The following is a 24968-nucleotide window of genomic DNA, read 5'->3' as shown; positions in this document are numbered from 1 at the left end:
CATATTTATGAAAATTCTAAACCAAGACATATATATGTGGGCATGCAGTTATTTCCGCAGAAAATAGGAGGCATGGTACGTACGTAGGAATTTGTACCAAAAGTTATCTTTAGATCATTAATGAGTAATGACTTCACAACTTTTAGCAGAAGTAGAAGATACTAATATATAGTTCTAACTTGTGAGGTACTTCAAGGCAGTATGGGAGTTGCAATTTGATAGACCAGCTTATGCCCACCAAAATTCAGGACGAGATAATCAAGTGGATATATGGCAGATTCAATTTGATTAATTAGCTCTCACTACTTTTATCTTTTTGAGCCAAACAATTTTTTTTTTTTTTTTTTTATGACGGTGGTGTTCGGGCCAGCTTTCGCACACCTTAATTAATTTCACGGGATATATGTCATTTTCCACCAGCAACATGTACCAAGTAACTATGTTAGAACAGAAGAATAATTACCTAATCTTTTCTTTATTGAGTTTTGAACATGAGAACTAAGTGTCAGGTCAAAGTCTTGTGGAGTAGGAACTTAAATTCACAATTTATCAGATTTTGGAAGGAATACAATAATGGGCTGATTAATTATTTGCTGGGAATTGGGTAGGAGTATTTTATTTGTTGATAATGTGAAGTTGGACCCCAATTGTACACAAGGACAGCTGAGCTGCGGTGGAACGCAACATATATAATTTTCCAGCAGCTACTATAAATATCGCCATTCCCAGTCAGTCAAATCATCAAACACCTTAACTGCATTATTCTTCTGAATTCATATCTACCACTAATAACAAGATCTAGTGATGGGTATTATTCGTTTACCATCAATTATTTCCGGTGTGAAGCAATTCCACAAACTGCACTCTGTTTTAACTAGGAACCAAATATCAGATGTACCAAAAGGACACTTTGCAGTTTACGTAGGAGAAACAGAGAAGAAGAGATACGTAGTTCCAATTGCATACCTGAATCACACTTCATTCCAGGAATTGCTTCAGAAATCAGAGGAAGAATTTGGATTTCAACATTCAATGGGTGGTCTCACGATACCCTGCAATGAAGACGCATTTTTTCATGTCACTTCTCGATTGAACAATTCCTTATGAAGAAGAAGCAGCCTTAATATATTACTGATTTTCTCTTTCATTCATTTTTTCCTCTTGCTTGTAAATTTATGTTCACTGAATTAGAATACAATCAAATTCTTTTACAATTTTTCACTGTCTTCGAAAAATATTGCACTTGTTTTATTAATAACAACTCAATTTACATGGTACAGTTGAATTTTCGAGGGCATCAAATTTTCTTTTGAGGTGAATTTCTTTATAAAATGTTAATTATTGTGATTTCTAGAAATTTTATATATATATATTTCAAATATATAAAATAAAAAAAAACACACACTTTATGCTTCTCACATTTGAGTTCACCATTAAAATTTAAAAGTTTGATTTTTGAAATTTTAATTATGAGTAGTAAATAATACTTTCCCCATCCTATTTCAAAATAAGTGAACTTTAATTTTTTTTATTGTGTTTTAAATAAGTTGTGTTTCATATAATTATAGAGACATTAATTTTTTTCTTTCGATTTACTCTTATTTAAATAAATGGAATTTTACATAATTAAGAAATCTTCGAGGAGTTGCTTTTTTTTAATGTAGTTATTTGATTAAGGATGAGTTAGTAAAAATAGTCCATTCATCCCGAGAAATCACAACTAAGAAGAATATTTTTATTAATTTACCCTTTAAACTTTTTTAGCACTGCACTCTAGGTTGTGCCTTATACACCACTACAAATATTAATGGTAGATGAGCCTTCTTGGAAATTTACAATATTTAATTATACTTTCAAAGAATTAATTTTAAAGGTAAAATGAAAAAAAAAACTATATCTTTGTTTTGTAAATTAACAAGTAATTTGGGATACATATCTTAGTAATGTGGACAAGTAATATAAAATGAAAGGAGGACTTTTCATTTTTTTTAAAATAAGTAATTTTCTTAAGAAATGTGTTCAAGCTAAAAACCTCTTATCATAAAACAGAGAAAGTATCATTAAGTACTCCCTCATTTCATTTTTAATTGTCATGTTATCTTTTCGAAAGTCAGTTTAATTAATTTTTAAAGTTAAATTAAATTAAATTTATTCGATATTTTAAACAAAAAATTTAAATATTCAAAAACTATACGAAAAGTACTATAATTTGATGAAAGATTACATCATAAAATATTAGTCAGGATTATTATCGTTTGACTCTAAAAAAGGAAACTATGACAATTAAAAGTTGACGGAAGAGTATAAGTTAATACTCCCTCTGGCCCTGTTTTTTTAACCTCTCATATAAACCTCTTAATTGGTGCATCAATGCACCTTTCGTTCACATGTCTAAACTATTTTATTTTCGCATTCCTCATTTTATTTCCCACAAAATCCATCTAAGCATCTTTTAAAACGCGGAAAAAGTCTAACAAATTTATGAGCCATCGTCAATCTGCAGACACACACAATAATGGCTTATCATAAATGTGCCTAATAATTTCTTTTCCTTTTGGCAACTTCTTCGTAGTAACTCGATGCCGAATATAATTAATGTGTGTTTATAAATTTAAAATCCAATTTACGCGGAGAATTATATTATGTACAAAAAGAATATACAGACAGGTAGTGGATATTGGTCAATTTAAGCAATTTATTTTATTAATTGTTTAATCGTTACTTAATAAATTAAATCATTTGGTGGTTTGTTCAAACTTAATAATACGAAAATTTGTTTTTGTTCACATTTAGAAATTATCTTTTCGTCCTTTTCATTTCCTTTTGTTGTAAGTCACATTAATAAGATTTATGTAGGTCTTCTCTTTCACAAAATCAACGGAGAGATTACCTATTCAAAAATATTATCCATATTTATGAGGCCTCAAATTTTTGGAGGCTTAAAGCAAAAGTTTTATTGATTCTCCTCGATGTCCTTTAAATGATGACACTGCTTAAAAAAAAATTGCTTACACCACTGACCAGGGAGTATGAAGCTCAACGTGATAGTACTCATTTTGAGTTTAAAAAATATGTTGTTTATCAATTCAAATTTGTTGAAAGATAGATCACACATTTTGAAATGATATAAAGCAGAGATAAATAATGACTTCATAACTATGGAATATAGAAATATATACGTAGTGACTTCAGAAACTACTTGTACTTGTAAGGACTTGCACTTTCGTGGAGAACCTCAACAACAATAAGGCAGCATGGGAGTTGCAATTTGGTGGGGGGGAGATAATGTATATTGTATTGTCCAAAGTGGAAACAATGGGAGAATAGTGGTAAATACATTACCACTTTATGGACACCCTCATCACTATGCTATACTTGGAAAGAATACTATATTGCTGATCAATTGGGAATTGGGAATGTACTCACCATGTGAAGTAGGCCCTTTTTCACATGCCATCAATTATATAGTCCACAAGGACAACTGACCTGCAAGCAGATCACTATAAATATTAACCTTAAATTTACAAACTTCAGAACAAGTCAGTCAAATTATCTAACACCTTAAAGTGGATTATTCTTCACAACAAGTAGCAGTTTTCAGTCATAACACTATCTAGTTATGGGTATTATTCGTTTGCCATCCATTATTTCAAGTGTGAAGCAATTCCACAAACTACACTCTGTTCTTATGAGGAATCAAATTTCAAATAATGTACCAAAAGGACATTTTGCGGTTTACGTAGGAGAAACAGACAACAAGAAGCGATACGTGGTTCCAATTGCATACTTGAATCAAATTTCGTTCCAGGAATTGCTTCAGAAAGCAGAGGAAGAATTTGGGTTTCAACATTCAATGGGGGGTCTCACAATACCTTGCAATGAGGATGCATTTTTTCATGTCACTTCTCGATTGAACACTTGTTTATGATATGAACAAGTGTTCTTTCTTTTATTTTGATTATTTTTTTCCTCTTGTCACGCAAGAGCTGTAAATTTTATATCTTCAAAGTTTCCTCTGGTTAATATTGTTCAGAGGATTGGAAAGCAAAATATACAATCAATTTTTTTAACATTCTTCATTGTCCTCAAACCTTAAACCTCAATAAATTGAAATCTTAGAACAGCCTGTGAGGTCAACTTAAACTAGTTAGCAACCATTCTGTTTCATTATCAAGAAGGAATACTTGGTACCAACATGGATTGTGATGTAGTGATGAGATTTTCAGCCTGGATATGGAGAAAATCATGTTGAAGCTACAGTGCACGATCCAGATTTACACAAAACTCCAATACGGGCTTCAAACACCGTTTGTGAAACCAAAAAAAAAACAAAAAATGAAGAAACACTTAGCATAAAGAACAATAAATATACTAACCAATTTGGGGTTTAGTTCACAAATCACCCTAAAAGAGGTGGCCTTGATTTTTTTGACCCCACTTAATTTTTAAAAGAAAATATATCCTTGTTTCGGAAAATTCACTAGGCAAATGTTTTTGTTGACCATCAAGCATAAATTGTGGACAGAAATTAGTTTTGCACAAAAGATTAAAGTTCAAAAGTTCAGTATAGTGAGCTTGTTCAATTGTCTAGATTTGGGTCACAAATTTAGTATAGAAGATGTCAAAGCACTTCTATATTGAAGTAGTGGTCAAGATATTTCCTTTCTTGTTCAGAACCTAATATATACTTATAAGTTATTAGACCATTCAATATGATATAAAAGCATATAGAAATTTTGAGTTCGAGTCTCACACTCAAAATATATATTTTCACGTATCCTACGGAGTAAAAATTTAAGTACTTATACATTTTATCATTTAAATAACGGAGTAAAGTTACTGCTCATAGAAATACTACTATTTTCATTCAAGTTGCCATTTGCCACTAGTTGGAAAACTAATTAGAGAATTCAACACCGATAATAATTAGCACAAGTGGAAATAATGGCTTAAGCATTACCAAATCACATGAATGTGGGCAGTTACTTCCATGTAAAAAAAGCTTGTAAGCCAATGAATTTAGAGGTTGGAATTTGCACCAAATATTATGTTTAGACACGTACTTCTAAGGACTCTTAACTTAATTCACCAATCACCAACCACAAGATCACAAGAAGGCAGCATGGCCAAAGTGCCCATGTTGTGATACTATTTTTATTTTTGGCACAAACAATAATATATATATGGATAAACATATACATGTCTAAAGTGGAAACAATGGGAGAATAGTGGTATAGATATAACCTTCTTATGGCCATCCGTCATCACCAAAATTCAGGAATAGATAAAAACGAGTGGATGGTAGAGTAGAACAAACTCTTCAAGTAATTGTATTCATGTTCCAAAAGGACCATTGTTCTCCCTAAAATTGGCAACTAATTAGTTCAAAGTCCTAACTAATTAGTTTGGCCAAAACTTAAGAGGTGTCAAAATATAATCCGCTCAATCTATCTAAGTTTAAACGCGTTGAGTAATGACCTATTTATCTCAACAGAATATTCGAAATAACTTATCAAATTAAGGTGTCAAAAGACTCAAAATAGTACAACGTGATCAGTCAAGGTGCAATCCAAATATACGAAATTAAAACTAGTATTTTTATAAAAATTACATTTGCTATCACTATACAAAAGGTTAGTTCATGTTGAATTATAACCTTTATTTAACTCATTAATTGATCTAACTCATTTGACAAAAGTCCGCTCATTTTGGCACCTCTATTAGTTAGTGTGTACTACAGTCTTAGCTCTTTACTCTAGTCTTTGCGCAACTTCCAGAACCTTGCACGCGCTCCGTACATTAAAATCTTATACGTATATTTTTCCATTATAAGAACACCTATTTACGATGCAACACGCATTGGAACTATTACAACCCATACCGCACTACCTACTTATATCAAGTAAGAATACGAAGCATGTGAAGTAGGGCCTCTCTCACATGGAACCAATTGACCTGCCGTGGCACGCAACATATTGCAATTTGCAAGCAGCCACTATAAATATAGACTAGAACAAGTCAGTCAAATCATCAAACACCTTCAGTGCATAAAATTATTCCTCTCAACAAGTTCCAATCCATCAAATACCAAAACTTATCTTCAAAATCAAAGATCTAGTGATGGGTATTATTCGTTTACCGTCAATTATTCCCAGTTTGAAGCAATTTCACAAACTACACTCTGTTGTTACTCGGAATCAAATATCAGATGTACCAAAAGGACATTTAGCAGTTTACGTCGGAGAAACAGAGAAGAAACGATACGTAGTTCCAATTGCATACCTGAATCACAGTTCGTTCCAGGAATTGCTTCAGAAAGCTGAGGAAGAATTTGGATTTCAACATTCAATGGGCGGTCTCACAATACCTTGCAATGAGGATGCATTTTTCCATGTTACTTCTCGATTGAACAATTCCTTGTGAAGAAGCAATTATATTAGTGACAGATTATAGTAGAGATTCATTAGTGTTTTCCTTTCATCATTTTTTTCCCCCTTAGAAAGGGGTAACTGTATGTACAAAGCCTTGCCATACAATCAAATGGAATTCCAAAATTCTCTAAATATTATTCCCTCCCTTTCTCAAATTACTTGATATTGTTGCTCAAATTATTTATTATTTTAAAAAATAAAAGTAATTATTTTTTAAAATTTTTATTCTCAATTGTAATTGTTTTTGTAGACTATATTACTACTTCAATACCATATAAATAAAATGAATATTCAATGAAGGAAAATTATATTGCAAGACATGAATAAGCATAAAATAATATAAAAAGAAAAATCTTATAATTAATATTTTATTTTAAGTAAAGTATAAAAAATACAATGAATTATTCGATACAAAAGGAGCACATATTAGGCTGTCATCTAGGTAAAGACTAAGATCATCATTAAAGTGAATTAGGTAAACTAATCATTAAGGAGTATGACTTTTAATAAAGACAAAATAAAAATACATAATTTCGACCTTTCACAAATCAGATTATTCCTCTGTTTTATATTATGTGATCTAGTTACTTACATATTATTTTAAGAATCAAAAGATAATTTTTAATCACAGTTTTATATAAATATTTTTTTAAAATTATATTTAAATTTATAGAAAAAATTAATTAATTTAATCATTATATTTTCAATCAAATCCCATAAAATAAATCAGAAGTAATTAATGATCTTACATTGCCGCGTCACATCCATGTGATGAGAAGTTGAACACGCAAAAAGAGGGGAAAAGAGAAAGAACCTCATTGTGAGATACTTCTACACAATTAAAAAATATTTGGAGTTGGAAATACACACTAATTTGCGCAAAAAATAAACTTAATTAAATACTTTTCAAATGCATGACCAATCCTTTTTTTTTAAGGGCATGACCAACCTGAGTCGATGGTCGTATTTCTTTTATTTTATTTAGAGATTTCGGAATTTTTTAAATGAAAAATAATCATTTTGAAAATGTAGGCTTTAAAAATCAACTCTGTAACTTCTAAAAAGAAAAAGAAAAGACTTCAAATGCATGTACTTCTAATTAAGGACATGTGCTCTTTGCGTAACCCCCGGAATGAGAAGAAATAAGTACTCCCTTGTTTGACAATTTTTGTAAATTAGGAGTGTTTTATTACTTCTTTTCAAACTATTTTTTATATTAAATAATAATATAAAATAGTAATTGTAAATTTAAAATTTTCAAAATATTATTAAATAAAGTTAGTGGGGGTAGAATACACCTTTAATTAAAATTTGTTTAAAAAATATGTCAATTCAACCGGGGCGACCAAGGGATTTGCGATTATAGTAGAATTTATTTATGATTTCTTTAAAAAACATATTTTATTAGAAAAAACATATCAAGTTAATTATAAAGAGTGTAAGTTATATATACACTAACTATATATATAATATGTAATTATATTATAAAAAGTTACATATAATAATATAGTTAATTGTTACTTTTTCTTCAATTTGTTTATTTTATTTTCTTTTTAGTGTTTTATTTAGAAAAAGAATATCAATTTCTATCGTTATAACATCATACCTACATAAATAAAATCAAAAAATTTAAATGGCATTTTGATACATTACCCTTATTAGTTTAAGATTAGAAGACTTAATCTTTCTTTAGTTTCTTAAATTTCATTCGAGTTAAGTTAACCAAAACAAATTAAAACGGAAAAATGATAGCATGAAAGTAGTAATTAATTCACCATATATTATACTCCATCCATTCCATATTAATTGAATTTTTGAGGTGTTTCACACCCTTTAAGAAAAGTAGATTAAGACATAAATTGAACATAGTTTTCCATTTCTACCCTTATTAATTATTGTTAAATATATGATTAAAATAACTAAATATTAATTAATCACTAATTTCAATACTGACTAATGAAAGGTAAAATTGGAAGAACACTCTAAATATAATCTTGAAAACTGAACAATTAAGTTAATTTAAAAAATGAAAAACTCCTTAGTCAATTGGTGAGATGAATCTTTGACGGAATTATTTAGGGGCAAGAGTTGGTGCATGTTCTATTTCTTTATGTGCAAGGAATATTTACAGTGAAATGTATATATTAATGTTCATCTAGCCTAATTTAAAAGTACGGTTGCTGCAAGTTGAGTTTCTCCACATTAACAAATTAATTGCAGCTCAGTTTCATTTAAATGAACTGAATATTACTTAATTCTACCAAGTCAACTCTGATTTTGTTAAATTTTTTAATTTATGAGATCTGTGCCACAGATTCTCTAAAGATTTTGATAAGTAACAAGATTTATGCATTAATTCATCCTTCAATTATAAAGTCTACATACTGCTCGTTCCTCTTTCGATTATAAGTATATTGTGCTTTGACCTTTCTGTGTATTCCCTTTGGGCGATTTTTTCGTAGAAACTTAATGCTTGAATAAATAATATTATATGCTACGCGGAGGATTAAATGTAGAAAAACAAATGTATGCATACATACAGGTACTAGTTGGATCTGGTCCATTAATTAGTTCATCAATATTTTAAGAAATAATCATTGGTTTGTTTAGTCTATCATAATTTAGGATCCGAATCCTGTTACTCAAGAAAATTATACATATATAAATATATATTTTCGACTAGCTAGTTAACTGGAATGTAACATTAATTCGTGATTCTGTTATACAAGTTATTAAAAGTGTATTTGAGAGGATGTTAACATTTAGCCTTGTAGTATAATATTTATGATCCATTGTCTAAATTTGACAATTATAATTTTTAGCATCATTTAATTTATTTTTTAAATTATTTAAAATCATAAATCCTCTTATCCTATCCGTACAATCCTCTTGTTAGAATAATAAAGATATAAGAAAATTTAATCGTTAGATTACTATGAAATAGAACTAAGAAAAGCTCTATAATTATGATAATGCTAAGCATAAAAATAAGAAATTTGAATAACTTGATATCCAATTATGGGCATGTTATTCAAATTCTTAAATTTTGTCTTGCAATTTTTCTAAAAGTCAAATATCAATTATATGATATTTAAATTAACTTATATTATTATATGATATTTTAGTGCTATATAATTCTTATATTTTAGAATACACATTGTTATCGATTTATACTGTGAGATAATTACTTACAGAAGGCAACATCAATACTTTAGGGGCCAAGATGTTTGTTGTTTTGGCACAAACTGTCCACTGTATCTTGAGGCGAATTTAGAAACTCAGTTTTAAAGAATCCGCCTAGACACAATAATTTTTATTGGTATATAAATCTACTAAAATTTACACCCAATTTCTACTAAAAAAGAAATGAAGGGCCCAACCGGGTTCGAACCGGTGACCTCTTGATCTGCAGTCAAATGCTCTACCACTGAGCTATGGACCCTTGGTGTTAATACCTAAGTAATTTAAATTAATGAACCTTACATTTACTAATCACCTTTTGTTACTCTATTTCCATAGAAGAAGCTAAAATTCACATGCATGTGTTGTTACTCTATTTCCAAGGCATCATACACTTTACAAATAATTAGCCACCTCTGACTGATTGATATATTCAGTCAGAGTAATTGGCTGAGCTTATAATATTAGCATAGCCATGTGAGATAGGGACCCATAGTCCATAATAACAGCTGATCGATTTTCGGTGGCAAAACATGTAACCTTGCTCTTGCTTATATAAATATACATACTAACTTTTCCAAAACTCCGAACTTCACAACATCCAGTTCACTCACTTCAATCAAAACACCAAAGTTAATCTACTCTCAATATCAAAAAACATGGCCATTCGTTTGCTATCTATGATTTCTGGTGTCAAGCAATTCCACAAATTGCAATCTGTTGTTACTCGGAATCAAATATCAGATGTACCAAAAGGACATTTTGCAGTTTACGTTGGAGAAACAGAGAAGAAACGATACGTAATTCCAATTGCATACTTAAATCACACTTCGTTCCAAGAATTGCTTCAGAAAGCAGAGGAAGAATTCGGGTTTCAACATCCAATGGGCGCTCTCACAATACCCTGCAACGAAGATGCATTTTTTCATGTCACTTCTCGATTGAACAATTATTTATGATATGAAGATGCAGCATATTAGCTAGAGCTTATAAGATTTTGAATTCTCTCTCTGATTTTAATATTTTTTTCCTCTTGCAACACAAGAGATGTAAACTTAATTATTATATATAGACAAAGCATTGCAATCAATTGTTTACTCTATTTGTTTTGGAGATTAAAATAGACAAAGCTCTTCTAAAATTTTGGTGCTTAATCATCTGATTATGTATATGCTAGCTGAAACTAATTGACAGTCATTTTTTTATTTTTGGAGTTGAATTTGCTGTTTCACAGATCCTGTTTGATAATTGATTAGTGTACCTACTTTCAGTATTGTTTTAAGTAATAGGAAATGTCAAAGCACAACTTATTGTTTGTTACTCTAAATAAATTCTCTCTCTTAAAGTAATCGTAAATGTGTTTTGTTTTCATTTCCTTCCTAATTACTCAGTGCTGAATAAATTGTTCCATAGATTTATATTCCAATACTGTGATCCAAATTATTTAACACTTCATAGTTCATACCTATAGTTCGATATGCACGAATTTGGATTAAAAAAGAAGTTATTGTTAGCCTTTAGATAATGACTTCACGTTATATAAGAGGGTGAACTCACAAGAGTACTTGGCCGAAAAAGAGATTAACAGACTTCTAGACTGACAAGCTTCCACAAAAAAGAGGAAGTGTTGTACCTTAGAACGAATAACACATCAAAAATAAAATTGGAAAATGAATAGCTTTATAATAACATAAATTCATATGGTATATGCTTTTAGGTTCGATGATGACATAACCGAGACAAATTTGCAAGGCTTGATTGCCAAAATGGATAATACATTTCATGAGTAGGGGAGGATCCAGTGTATACAAAGTGAGTTTTTGGAAATTCAATAACTTTTATCTGAATCTTGTATTTACATAGAAAATCTTGATAGCTCAATTGGTTGATACCTGAACTTTCACCTTATCCGTGAAGATTAGATTTCCGACCTTAAAATCTCTCCCCATTTTTTCCATTCCCTATCCAAGAATTTTTTTTAAAAATAAATTGCAAATTAAAATAAAATTTACTCATCAATAATAATAAACCCAATTGAAGTTTGAACATTAAACATAGTTAATATAAAATGTTGGACATGTTAAAAGGTTACGTCTTTTTATCTGAGTCTACCGGAAGAAAAGAAAAGAAAATTAATTTTTAAAAAGTAATGTAAATGTCATACGAATTTATCTTGTACACGCTATAAAGAGAGTGATGACAGTTTCATGTCTCACATTTCATTTTGTAGGGTCAAATTATGTAAATTTTGATAAATATTTTTTCATCATATTTAATGTAAAAATAATTATAATTTATAATAATTTTTATATAATTTTTGAGTATATAAATTTTAAAATATTAAATTATCCAATTCAATTTAAATTTGAAATTCGGCCAAATTAACTCTTACAAAAAACAGAAAGAAACATGACAAGTATTTTGAAGGAAAAAAAAAGTATAATTCAATACTCATTCAATGATATAACAACAACCCATGATTTGTTCAATTTGACAAAACTAATTTAGGGGTTTTAGATATTTACTTTTTAAAAAAATTATATTTATTAGCTAAACACATTAACACAGGTAAAATATAACATTACATACCACATCTCTCTCACTAGTCTGGGTACTATCATATCTTTTTCTTTCATTCCTTTTAAATTCTAATTTGCATTAAAATCGATCTTATCTACTAATAATTTTGGGTTTTATCTAACGTTGAATTGTAATTATTCTTATAAAGAGTTCGTAATGCATACCAGCTCAGATGTTTAGAAAATTCTATGAGTTATCATTTAATCATCATGATTAATTGCGATAGCGATTTTTTATTTTTGAACAAGAATTGAATTGTTCTCTGGTGTCATTAGAATATTATTACTTGATACTAGTTTTATCTTAATATTTCTGTTTTAATAGTAAATACATTTATATTTTGAAATTTTTTGATTTCCTCACTTGTGAAATTGCATGAAATTACATTGTGTGTATGTTGTTGTTGTTGAAAGTGACATTTGAAAATTGATCTTCAATTTGGGAGAACTTTGATAGATGCATTTGACCTCCCCTCAAACATTAGGTCAAGAATATAAACCAAAATTTGGAAAAGAGTGTTATGTTTATTTAGTTTTTAATATTTTTATCCTCATAAATGCTAAAAATATATGGTGATTAATTTTAATTTAATAATTAGAATAAACTTATATAAATTATTTTTGTTATCTAACAATACAATTGTTTAAAACTCTCCTTATTGATTATAATTTTAAAAACTTTTTCAATATAGTCAATTGTTACCTAAACTTTCAAAATTATTCTAAATGTATTTAAAAATAAAATTTAGACTTCACTTCATTGAATATTCCAATTAGATTATCATATTTTATTTATATAATATTTCGTAATACTTTTAATTACAAAATCAATATTACAGTGATTGTTACCTTTAGAACATATTCAAAGTTAAATACTAATAATTTTTTAATTCTTTAATAATCTAATTAGTTTTGGCTTTAAATGTTTAATAAAATATCTCAAAGAATTGTAGACAATCTTACGAAGCCATTATTAAAACATGATTGATCCAAATTAAAATAAATTAGACAAATCAAGAAATAAAAAATAACTATAAAATTATTTGTCTATAATTTTTAGATTTGTGTATCACAGATCCTGTGATAATTGATTAGTGTACTTTCAGTATTGTTTAAGTAATTAGGAAACGTCAAAGCACAACTAATTGTTTGTTACTCCAATAATTCGTATATACGCGGAGTTGAATATACAAAAGATTTATGTAGGTACAGGTATTAGTTTGGGGATACTTAGATTAGCTGACAATCAACTTTTTATATTCATTATCTATATCGATCGCTGATAATATAAATTCAAACTTAAGCAAATTATGATGGAGCCCTTAATCCAAACAATTACTCTCTTTTTTTCACGTTTATTTGTCATATTTGGATTCGATACATACATTAAGAAAATAATACTTCCTTCGTTCACTTTTACTTGTCACTTATTCCTAAAATAAATTTTCATTTTTAGTTGTCACTTTTGACATATCAAGAAAAGACAATTTTTTTCATGTTTTACCCTCAACATTAAGGGCATGTTTGGCCATGCGATATGAAATCATAATATGATATCACAATATGGAATCATGAGATGAAGTTGAAGTTTTGTTTGGACATGCTATATGAAATTTTTGTGTTGTATATTTTCTCATAAACATAAGAATCTTATAAGTTGTAAAACTATTAAAATAGCCTAATTGTTTATTCAATCTTATCAAATAAACAAAAAATTATAAATCACATAATAAAGTATTACAAAGCTATTTGTTCTCCACTTAATTAATTGTTTCACGTGAGTATTAATTCAAAAAATATATGTTATAGTAAATAGTATTGCTTATTTAAACGAAGACTTGAATAATAAGTTTTGCATAAAATAATATTGCAGATTCTTTTGTGAATGTTCAATGTGGATCATCATATATATCTCTTATTCACGCGGACCTATTAAGATGGTCAATGAAAAAAATTATTAGTTAAATGCAATAATGCATATATTTATTTCAATTTGATAAGGTTCAATCATGTTATTAGTCGTATCTTTGTAATATAACCTTATAGACGATAGTTTTGTGTATTTTTCTTGTAATCTAACAAGATGTGTTTTGCACGTGTATTCCACGTTAAACTGTTTAGATGTCATATGAATATGTGAAGAGAACAACTACATATTATTTTTTAGAACCAATTTTTGTACATTAATTTTTATTTTATAAGTTATAACATAATATATGATGTTCTTGTTGTTGGCTCTCATATTTGACTCCTCGATTGACTGTTACATAAATCAAAGATAGTTATCTGACTGTCAATAGATAACTGAGAAGGTTATTTTTTTTACCGGTAAAACTAAAAATTAAAATTTAAAAATATATTCTATCTGTGAAATCATATATATAATCACATGTTTATCTTACCCACAACAAAGATATAGTTCATATACTTGTGAATGGTTTTCAATTTCTTCAACCAAACATGATTCGTCCAAGGAAAAATAACAACATCGTGTTATCACATATATAGGAGCGGTATAATATTATGAAAAATTATTGGTCAAAATTTAATGTAAGAAAAGATAAAAGATAGAAATAATTAATGTAATAACTATGATAATTCATAATATTATAACTAAAGAATGTTAAAGTGTGTGAATAACGTTTGCAATAAATAGTAATAACTAATAGAATTTATAATGTTATAATTAAAGAATTAATGTGCAATAGTTGCATTTTAAAAAAAAAATGTATACTTGCATAAAAATAGGACTTTAATTAATGTTACTTTTGTAGTTATTAGATTTTAATTTAGTGTATGGACAAAATGAAATTGTTTATTCTATATTACTGAATATAAAATTTATTTTGTAAATGATATATTTTAAATAATTCATATATATTCACATATTTTCACATTTGTTGTGAGTTTTTTTTTTTTTAAAAGAACTCGGAACAATTTAAAATAATATGTTTTAAAGTTAGAAGATCTTGTTAACTTGATAATACATTCGTGACATATATAATACTTTAATTTAAATAAAATATATATGACATTATTACAAGTCATATAAGCTTTTCTTCGTTTAAAATACTAAAATATTAAGAAATAATAAATAAGTAAAAGAAAAGGGAAATGTTTATATAGTAATAACTATTTTGAAGCAAACTTCCTAACATTCTGAATCACACAAGTATCATTGATAAATAAAGTCATTTTTTATCTTGAACATCAAAAAAAAAATTGTGACAATTCTCTAGGCCTTGAGAAGTTTAATAATTTTGAAAAAAGATGTTCAGAAGCATATATTTACATCACAAGATAAATCGTTAACAAAAATAAATAAATTTAGATTACATTATGTTAACTTCATATATTGGAACATTACATACTAATGTATATATTAAGCAAAAAAATAAATATTATATCATCAAAATTATTTACCTCAAGTACTTGAGATTATGAAATATACCATCTTAGGATAAAACGATTTACTTCATCAGAATAGTGGTACCTCATATTGCTAAACTTCGAACTCACTCAGCGATAATATTTTAAAATGAAAGAAGAAGTGGAGTAGAAGATTAAAAAAAATTGTGGTGGAAAATGAGAGGAAGCCCCTCTATTTATAGTCAACAAATGATAGTATGAACAAGTGTTTTTTGTGTCTTATCTGAAAAGTCATGACCTTTCCGAGAAATCAAACCCTTTGGAAAAGTCACAACTTATTGAAAAAGTCACAACTCTTTGAAAAGTCACAACTCATCAAAAAATCACAACCCTTCGAAAAAAGTCACAACTTATCGGAAAAGTCACAACTCATCGAAAAAGTCACAATCTAAGTTAGGAATATTTAACATTTAACAGAAAATATATGTTATAGTAATTAATATTTGCTTATTTAAGTGAAGATTTGAATAATAAGCTTTGCATAAAATAATATTACAGATTCTTTTGTGAATGTTCATTGTGGATCGTCATATATATCTCTTATTCACGCGAATCTATGAAGTTGGTCAATGAAAATTTTTATTAGTTAAATGCAATAATGCATATATTTATTTAAATTTGATGAGGTTCAATCATGTAATTAGTCGTATCTCAGTAATATTACCTTATAGACGATATTTGTTGTGTATTTTTCTTGTCATCTAACCAAATGTGTTTTGCACGTGTATCCACGTTAAATTGTTTGTATGTCATATGAACATGTGAAGAGAACAACTAAGTTTTTTTTTAGAACTAATCTTTGTATATTAGTTTTTATTTTATAAGTTATAACATAATAGATGGCGTTCTTGTTGTTGGCTCTCATATTTCACTTTTCGATTGATTGTATACATAAATCAAAGATAGTTATTTGACTGTCCATAGTTAACTGAGAAATGCTTCTTTTTTTTTACCGAAAAAACTAAAAATTTAAATTAAAGAATATATTCTATATGTGAAATCATATATATAATCACATGTTTATCTTACACAAACAAAGATGTAGTTCATATACTTGTAAACGATTTTTAATTTATTCAATCAAGAACAATTCATCCCAGGAAAAATAACAACATCGTGTTATCACATATATTGGGACGGTATAATAATATGAAAAATTATTGGTCAAAAGTTAATACAAGAAAAGATGACAGATAAAAATAATTAATGTAATAACTATGAGACTTCATAAATCATAATATTATAACTAAAGAATGTTAAAAAGTGTGAATAACGTTTATAGTAATTAGTAATAACTAAGAGAATTTATAATGTTATAACTAAAGGATTAATGTGCAATAAATGTTTTTCTAACAAATTTTATACTTACTTAAATAAATAGGACTTTTAATTAATGTTGCTATTTTTTCTTATAGTTGTTAGATTTTAATGTGGGGACAAAATGAAAATGTTTATTCCATATTACTGAATATAAAATTTATTTTGTAATTGATAAATTTTTAAATGATTCATATATATTCACATATTTTCACTCTTGAGAAGTTTAATAATTTTAAAAAAAAGATGTTCAAAAGCATATATTTACGTCACAAGAGAAATTGTTAACAAAAATAAATGAAACATACTAATGTATATATTAAGCAAAAAAAAACAATTATTATATCATCAAAATTATTTTCTTCAAGTACTCAAGGTTATGAAATGTACCCTCTTAGGATAGAACAATTACTTCATCAGTATAGTGGTACCTCATGTTTCGCTAAACTTCGAACTCACTCAACGACAATAAATCACACAAAAATTTTAAAATGCAAGAAGAAGAGTAGGAGATTAAAAAAATTGTGGTTGAAAAATGATAGGAAGTCTCTCTATTTATAGTCAACAAAGGATAGTATGAATAAATGTTTTTTGTGTCTTATCTGAAAAAGTCATGACCTTTCCGAGAAGTCACAACCCTTTGAAAAAGTCACAACATATTGAAAAAATCACAACTCTTTGAAAAAGTCACAACTCACCAAAAAATCACAATCCTTTGAAAAATGTCACAACTCATCAAAAAAGTGACCTTTCCGAGAAGTCACAACCCTATGAAAAAGTCATAACTCATCAAAAAAGTCACAATCTAAGTTAGAAATATTATAGTAATTTAACATTCAATTTAGAAGTTCATGCTTTTAAGTAATATAAAAGATATATATATAGATATAGATATAGATATTACTATACATACTCGGCGTATTTTCCGAGCGCTCTCCGGTTTCGCTACACACAGGTGCGGTATGGTATCTCCTCCTCCTTTCTTTCCCTTTAAAGAATCTTGGCTTTGATGCCAACCCACTTCTTCACTCTCTTTTGTAGGTCAAATTCTCAATTTTCAATTTTGTGTGTGTGGTGCAGCATCTGGAAGTCTTGTGATCTGTCAAGCAAAATTATACAGTACAAGGAACTATAATGGATTACATGACTGGAAATCCTGTTCCTCAGCCTGCTTATCATTGGCCGATGGAGGAAGTTAAAGAGTCTACCCTCTTGATTCGGCATCTTCCAGAAGCAATTCCTCATGAAACCCTTTCAAGATTGCTTTCCAATTATGGGGCAACTTCTATCCGTCCTTGTACTAGTGGCAGGTATGATTCCATCTTTCTCAATTTTACTGCTCTTTTAAAAATAGCTTAGAATGTTGGCAATCTTGTGTTTCTTAATGGCTCATTTGTAGGTGTAACTTATATTTTCTTGAAAAGCAATGGGAATTTGGTAGTTTTTTTGGACTCATATCCATAATTTCATCGGTCTAGATTTAGAGATTATTAATCTTAAGCACCTCAATGTTAACCACTAGACTAAGGTCACTTTTATTCCCAATTAACTTTCCTGTTAGGATATGAATTGCGGGACTAGGCTTGATAACCCATTGATTTTCTTTTTTACTTGCAATTAATAGAACCTAAAAAGTATGTCTCCACAGTAACCATTTTGTTTTGGTGAACAGTTTCAGAGATAAGTTTTCTGTACTAATGTTTTTTTTTTTAACCTTTATGGTCTTTCTAAAATGTAAAGTTTAGGTGAATTCATGAGATTGTGCGGTTTCCTGAAATGATAATGTGTTTCTGATCCCTCTCTTTTTGTGATTGCCAAACTTCTTTTCTCTTTATAGTTAACTCAAGTAGTTCTGTCATCTTATACTCAAACTGTGTAGGTATTGTCGTCTTTGATACTCCTATTCATTTTATATGGTATTCTTTCCTTGTAAGGGTAGGATAACAGATATTTGATACCATCAAGTGTTGGTTCCAATATTTTTTCATGTCTCTCGTTAGTACGTAACTCGACTGGCCTTTATGGCACTTTTATCAGTTATTTGTATCTTATTTGTCCTGGACAGAATGAGGAATTGTGCTTTCGTGGATTTCAAGGATGAAGGTCTGGCACACCAAGCACAGCAACATTTGAATGGGTATTTTCTCCTTTGAATCTTTTCTAAGTGTCCTCAATTCTCAATCATTTTAGGTAGACATATTTAAATGCCTTCCTCTTATTTTTGTTTATCTTAAGAGAGTAAGAAAGTCTGATTGCCAAATTATGTGGTTGTTAGGGTACGGTTTCTTGGTAAAACCCTAGCGGTGGAACGAGCGACTAGAAGCACAGATAGACAAAGGGAACATCGGATTGGAGAAGGCTCCGTCTCTTTGATAAAAGATGCTGCTGCTGCTAAAGAATTTGGTGGAGTATCTAGGGAAGGTCCTTATCCTGGCAGCGAACCCATTGCTAAAAGACTTGGGGTAGATTATCCATTTCCTCCTCACCTCGAGTATGATTTCAGCTGCTTAGTTTTAAAATCTTTTTTCATTTTTCTATCTTAATTTGGTGGATAAGTGGCTAGAAGTAGCTCCTCATTCTCTGACCTAACCTAAAACTTACAACATTTCTCATGATTTTCCTTTAAGTCATAGATGACTTGAATCTTTCTCTGTATGCAAATATTTCTTGCGTCTGTAGGCATGCCAGTCTGTTTGACGTGTAAATTATAGGCTCTATTCCTGGTCCTTTTGGCATATATGCAGAGAAAACTAGCAAAGGAGAAAGAACAAAGAACTAAGAGGATTTAGACATTCTATCTGCTTGATCTAATGCTTTATAGGTCTCTATATTATTTTTTCAGTAATCATAAACAGAACCAGCTTCTAGTTATTCTTCATAAAGCTGACTATCCTGCTTGTGATTCAGATATGTTTACCCTCCACCTGATGGACATATACTTACAAATATTGTAAATGCTCTTATTGCTGTTCCTCGGTTCTACACTCAGGTTTTCTTTTCACAATTTACCATCTCCTTTCTTCTTCTTGAATGAATTTTCTCATTTCCTTGCTATTCATGTGTATTATTCTATTTTACATCTTTTTTTAGATTGTCTAATTTACATCTTTTTATACCCATATTTTGACATGGTTTAGGTCTTGCACTTGATGAACAAGATGAATATTCCAGCACCATTTCGTATGGCTTTACCAACTCCACCTCTACCAACCTCTCTGTCTGTTCCTCCGCCACCCCCTCCTCCACCTCCTCCAACAGTCTCTAAGAGTAGAATGGAAGATCTATCAAGCAGTGAATCAGAAATGGAGTCTTCAGATGAGGTAGTAGTTCCTATGCTGTTAGAGATCCTTTTGCCTTCTGAATTGAGTTTGACGAATGCAGTTATCTGGCACTTTAAATATACGTTATAAACCTCAAGCATATTGGGTAGCTGACTCAAGTTTTAATGTTCTATTTCTCTGGTTTAATTTTTTCTATCTTTATGTTCCTCGTGTTTTCTGTCATTTTTTACCATGATTTATTATGTTTTGCTATTAGAGTAAACTGTTGGCTGATTCTAATGGTTTTTGTAATATTTAATGGTTCAGGAAGCTACAAATGTTGGTGGGCCTAAAAAGAAGCGTATTAGACATGAAGCTATCTTGGGCCCTGCAGTTGACAAGGATGTTGCCCATGAGGCTGTTGGATTAAGAGCTGCTGCCTTGGTTCCTAAAGAGATGCCAGTAGTTAAGAAGAAGAACCCAATAATTCAGGTTATCTCATCTCCAAAAGGCTCCTCCCTCTCTGTTGTTCTTTGTTGAAGTTGATGATACTAAGTTTTCGCTTGCTTGCTTGCAGATTAAAGTAGCATCTAAACAGGTACAGAATGAAGAGAAGGGTGATGCAAGTGCACTGTCATTGACAGTGGAAGAAAAAGAGAATGATCATAAACCTTTTACGACCCTTGAAGAATTAAAAAGTGGAAGATTACCCCCAGAAGAGATACTGTCGCTTCCTATGTTTAAGGTATTGGAACTTTGCGCGTCTTTACTTTTGCCCATGATACACTTGCTTTCACATTAAATTTGCAGTTGCTCTTTTGAGTATTAGGCTTGGAATCCTGTTACCTGGCTATTCATGTTTCGGTTGATGTTGTTTTAGTTGATTTGTAAGAGCTAAAGGAGGTGGAGGTATCTAGGGCAAGGTCTTTTAACAGAATGACTTAGGTTTATTAGGTTTGCTACAATCCTTGGAACAAGATAGAAGGTGTGATTTCTTTAAGCAGGTATTCTCGGATGGTAGCGTTGAGCATGCCAAAGTTTTTTCAGGGGCCAGCCTTGGTAGGTAGTAATTTGTGTTGAGCATGGGCTGGTGCTGGTCATTAATGTGGATTCAGTCGTGTATAACTTTTATCTATGTTGCTCAGACTCTTCAAAAATGTCGACGAGCGCGTGTTGGATCCTCCAAAAATAGTGTATTTTTGAAGGATCCGACACGGGTGCGGCAACATTTTTGGAGAGTCCGAGCAACTTAGTCTTTTATAACTTACAAATACATGTTCCAATCATGTCGTGCTGTCATCAAAAGTTGGATGTGGACATGAGTGCATGCTTATAATTTCCAAACAGTTCAGGACAGAGACGTACCTTGTATGCTATATGTACAATATAGGTAATTATCATTTATTAACACATAGTTTTATTAAATTGCAGAAAGTTTGCATCTAAATCAATTTCATACCTGTGCTCTGGATCTTTAACCTATGGCATTGAGTTTGAACATTGCAGGGTTTGCTAATATTTAAACTGTACAGAAGTTAAGGATTAAATTAAAATGCTGTTCTTGAGGGTGTTGAACAATGATGAATATGGATAAGATACATTTTTACGTTATTTTGGTATCTTATAGAGTGTAACAATTGTGCCCTGATGAACAACTCTTAAACAACAATACTAGCGCAGACATTCCTTTTTGTCTGGATTATAATGAATTGGTAGCATTATCAAATATCGACTATAATATCTATTTGATCCTACCCCATGAAGGATTCCGTTTTTGCCCTGAAGAATTCATGAACCAACAACTAGGAAAATAATTCTTTCAGTTCTTATTTATTTCAGAAAATTCAAGTCACCAACTTATTGCTAATCTATTCCAGAATTGCTTAATTATTTCAGAATTGCTTGAGAGTTGGTTTATGAGATTATGAGATAGGTTCATGCTGCAGACAGCTTACTTTTTCTAATAGTTTTTTTGCTTCTTAGCCTTCCATTTTGAGATGTAGTCACTGGTTTATTGATTGAAAGGTGTTTGCTTAGTGTACTTAAGCTGACAAGTATTTGCTATAGAAGTTCATTAAGATTGCATCTTTCCAGTCTATAAATTATGCTATTCTAGTTCATTTCTTTATCAGTAAATCAAAAGTTATATTAATGGGGAGAAGCTAAGCAGTAAGTCTACATCACCAAGGAGGACATTCCCTGTACAAGCACGAAAGGGATTTCCTTCTATGTTGAGCTATTGCCTATTAGTGAAAGCAAAGGACTGAATAATTAACTCATAAGTTTCGTTCGATGCAGAATTATTGTGCTGGAAATCCTTCTCAGATCTTATACTTGAAGAACTTAGCAAAAGAAGTGATTGTTGATGATATTTACTTCATATTTGGTAAGCATTAACTTACAGATCCATTGCAAAGTAAAACTCCTTTCTGATTTTTTCTGAGACTTCCTTGTAGTTTTCAATACCTCACCTGCTTTAAGAAAAAAGATAGATAGCATGAAGTTACTTAAACAGAAATATTTTACTTATACATAACCTCATGTTTTGGCACTAGAACCATTGTATTTCTTCTCATCTGTTATGTTCTTTAGGATCCTTATTTGTAAGCATTGATGAAGCTAAATCCAGTCTTGCAGTGAAGTTAATGCAGGTGAGGTTCATCTATTTCTCTAGTTCTGCTAATTTGGGATATAGTTTTTTTTTAGTTGATGGAGTAAGCTAATTTGGGATATAGTTCATCAACCTGAAAAAATCAATTGGTAATCAACTTATATATTTAACTACAAGTTTCACTTTCTTTTTTTAGTGGCATTTTGTTGATCTATTTCTTACCTGATCCAAACTGCAAAGTTCACTTGCTGCATTAAAAATGTTGACAAGAGACTGTTAATCATGTGACATAAAATAAGTAATCTGTACTTCCTTTCCATTGGTAAATTGGTATTTATTCATGATTTAATGCTGAAGCTTATACGACTTCCATTTTTAGGAAGGGAGAATGCGCGGACAAGCTTTTGTTACATTTCCCTCGGCTGAACTTGCTCAAAATGCCCTGGTATGTTATTTATAATTACTTAAATTGGTATTTTGTTTTCCTTTTGCGCCGTGGAATTGTAAAATTAACACCATGAAAGTGATAGTAAGCTTTATTGTTGACCTCTTCCAAAAAATAAATGAAGTCTGAGAGGTGATAAACCTTCTACATGTAATCGTGAACTTGTGTTAAATTTCCAGTGGGTTGTATAACATGAGTGTATTCATGTATATGGTTCGGTTCCTCAAGCTGGATTATTTACTATATGGATGAAAGGGAAATCATTTTATCATTTACTTATAATTTTATATTGAACATACACAACTTCTAGAAAGTAGCTAATATTATAGTACTTTACTATACTTGTAAAAACATTTAATACAAGTGAATAATTGCAGAATCTGGTGAATGGGTATGTGTTTAAAGGCAAGCCTATCGTCATTCAGTTTGGTCGTGATCCTGCTAAAGCAAAAACAAGCTAGAGAGGATTCTTTCAACAAGGGTAGTTTAAGCCCTCAGCTCAACATTCTAAGTCAGGTTTATAAGTACAATCAATTGCTTAGTTTGCTACATTTGTTTTATCTTGTTTATGAGTATCTTAAGTAACCTTAATGTGGTACCAAAGTAGTTATTCCTTAAGCCATACTATCTATAGGCAATTCACCTCTTGCTTGTAATGACTATAGTACAGTGAGCCCCTGTTTTGGGCGATGATGTTGGTAAAGATCATTTGAGTTATGAGATTGATGGTGCCCAGGTAATATTAGAGGAGTCAAGCCAACAAAGATGCTGCTGGGGGGAAGGAAGGAAAGAAGGGCTTCTATTCTGGACTAGAGAAGGTCAAAATTTGGGTGGGCTGTGAGGTTTTACCTTTGCAATGGTTCACCAGATGTCTGGAGCCAAAATGCACAGAAGTTATCATGATTTCTTCAGTGAAGCACAATTGGTCAGCTGGAACCCGATGATTGTTAGTTCATTGTTTATAGTATATCTCTGGACAGTGTTGTTTCATTGGCAATTCACTGAAATAGGTGAGAGGAGTCTTTGCTGTTTCATTAGTAGTGACTTCCGGTTCATTGCAAATTTAGACTCCAGGAGTAAACAGTGGCATGTTGACTATGAACTCGTATTTCACTATGCTGAATCATTTTTGCCATGTAAAGATGTCTGCTTAATTGTCATTGTATACGTTTAGCCTTCAAGACTAGGAGAATTTTATGTATCATTTTTTAATTCAGCTAGTATGCGAAACACTTGTTCACTAGGTTTGGTATGACAGCAATGGCCAAAGATGGTGACCCTGTAAGAGAAATTTATATCGTTTTTGTGATCACTTTTTAATGCTCATTATCTCTATCTCATTATTCCATTTACGTAATCTGATCGATTCAAGGTGCACTGTTTATAATCACAATTGCCCTACACATTAGAGATATTTTTTAAAAATAAAATATATTCTTCAGGCCTATCTTCTCTTGGTTGTTTCCTACAACATTAGTGCTGAGGTCCAAACATGTTCAACACAAGTAGAAATGCACTGGTTGGTTTGGTTCTGTTCTTCTTTGACTTAAGTGACCTTCTTATCGATAATTAATGAAACTTGGAGAAATATTCCAACTTATCCAAATCTCTATTATTCAAATAAGCCTAATTTGACCATTTTATAGTTACTCAACTACATTCCATTTGAAAGTCAACTCATGAGAGATAAGCTTCTATATTTCTTCTCTTGATTGT

The 24968-nt window shown here is 30.2% G+C and overlaps 4 protein-coding genes and 1 non-coding gene across 11 annotated transcripts; 4 read left to right on the top strand and 1 right to left on the bottom strand.

Moving 5' to 3' along the window:
* The first annotated feature begins 3538 nt into the window (after window positions 1–3538).
* LOC102605682 (auxin-responsive protein SAUR21-like) lies at window positions 3539–4107 on the top strand. Its single transcript, XM_006359652.2, has one exon. It carries the CDS (start codon window positions 3620–3622, stop codon window positions 3926–3928), a length of 309 nt encoding a protein of 102 aa, XP_006359714.1. The 5' UTR covers window positions 3539–3619; the 3' UTR covers window positions 3929–4107.
* A 1658-nt stretch (window positions 4108–5765) lies between these two features.
* Window positions 5766–6586, top strand: LOC102604460 (auxin-responsive protein SAUR21-like). Its single transcript, XM_006359563.2, has one exon. It carries the CDS (start codon window positions 6121–6123, stop codon window positions 6421–6423), a length of 303 nt encoding a protein of 100 aa, XP_006359625.1. The 5' UTR covers window positions 5766–6120; the 3' UTR covers window positions 6424–6586.
* Window positions 6587–9801: 3215 nt separating this feature from the next.
* On the bottom strand, window positions 9802–9873 carry TRNAC-GCA (transfer RNA cysteine (anticodon GCA)). The gene has a single exon. It is a non-coding gene; the product is annotated as a tRNA-Cys (tRNA).
* Window positions 9874–10209: 336 nt separating this feature from the next.
* Window positions 10210–10759, top strand: LOC102605342 (auxin-responsive protein SAUR21-like). Its single transcript, XM_006359651.2, has one exon. The coding sequence runs from the start codon at window positions 10271–10273 to the stop codon at window positions 10568–10570; it is 300 nt and encodes a 99-aa protein (XP_006359713.1). The 5' UTR covers window positions 10210–10270; the 3' UTR covers window positions 10571–10759.
* Window positions 10760–17841: 7082 nt separating this feature from the next.
* Window positions 17842–24587, top strand: LOC102602989 (U11/U12 small nuclear ribonucleoprotein 65 kDa protein). Of its 7 annotated transcripts, none has more exons than XM_006359561.2 (13): window positions 17842–17891; window positions 18017–18246; window positions 19002–19073; window positions 19212–19427; window positions 19844–19925; window positions 20074–20256; window positions 20524–20688; window positions 20774–20941; window positions 22495–22582; window positions 22789–22847; window positions 23187–23252; window positions 23630–23768; window positions 23989–24587. In XM_006359561.2, exons 2-12 carry the CDS (start codon window positions 18071–18073, stop codon window positions 23711–23713), a joined length of 1359 nt encoding a protein of 452 aa, XP_006359623.1. In that variant the 5' UTR covers window positions 17842–17891; window positions 18017–18070; the 3' UTR covers window positions 23714–23768; window positions 23989–24587. The 7 variants fall into 7 exon arrangements, with proteins under 7 accessions (XP_006359623.1, XP_006359619.1, XP_015169987.1 ...); XM_006359557.2 differs by having other exon boundaries at window positions 23918–24587; XM_015314499.1 differs by having other exon boundaries at window positions 17853–17896.
* Window positions 24588–24968: the final 381 nt, after the last annotated feature.

This window comes from Solanum tuberosum, unplaced genomic scaffold (genome assembly GCF_000226075.1).
Source record: "Solanum tuberosum cultivar DM 1-3 516 R44 unplaced genomic scaffold, SolTub_3.0 scf00290, whole genome shotgun sequence".
In the NCBI taxonomy this organism is placed as follows: Eukaryota; Viridiplantae; Streptophyta; class Magnoliopsida; order Solanales; family Solanaceae; genus Solanum; species Solanum tuberosum.
Note: the sequence above shows the minus strand (reverse complement) of the source record. Positions and strands in the feature narration are given on the sequence as shown.

Coding starts and splice junctions, on each gene's coding strand:
- LOC102605342 (XM_006359651.2), top strand. CDS start 10,271: ATGGCCATTCGTTTGCTATCTATGATTTCTGGTGTCAAGCAATTCCAC.
- LOC102605682 (XM_006359652.2), top strand. CDS start 3,620: ATGGGTATTATTCGTTTGCCATCCATTATTTCAAGTGTGAAGCAATTC.
- LOC102604460 (XM_006359563.2), top strand. CDS start 6,121: ATGGGTATTATTCGTTTACCGTCAATTATTCCCAGTTTGAAGCAATTT.
- LOC102602989 (XM_006359561.2), top strand. CDS start 18,071: ATGGATTACATGACTGGAAATCCTGTTCCTCAGCCTGCTTATCATTGG. Junction 22,848..23,186: donor TTGCAGTGAAGTTAATGCAG/GTGAGGTTCATC, acceptor TTCCATTTTTAG/GAAGGGAGAATGCGCGGACA. Junction 23,253..23,629: donor AACTTGCTCAAAATGCCCTG/GTATGTTATTTA, acceptor GAATAATTGCAG/AATCTGGTGAATGGGTATGT.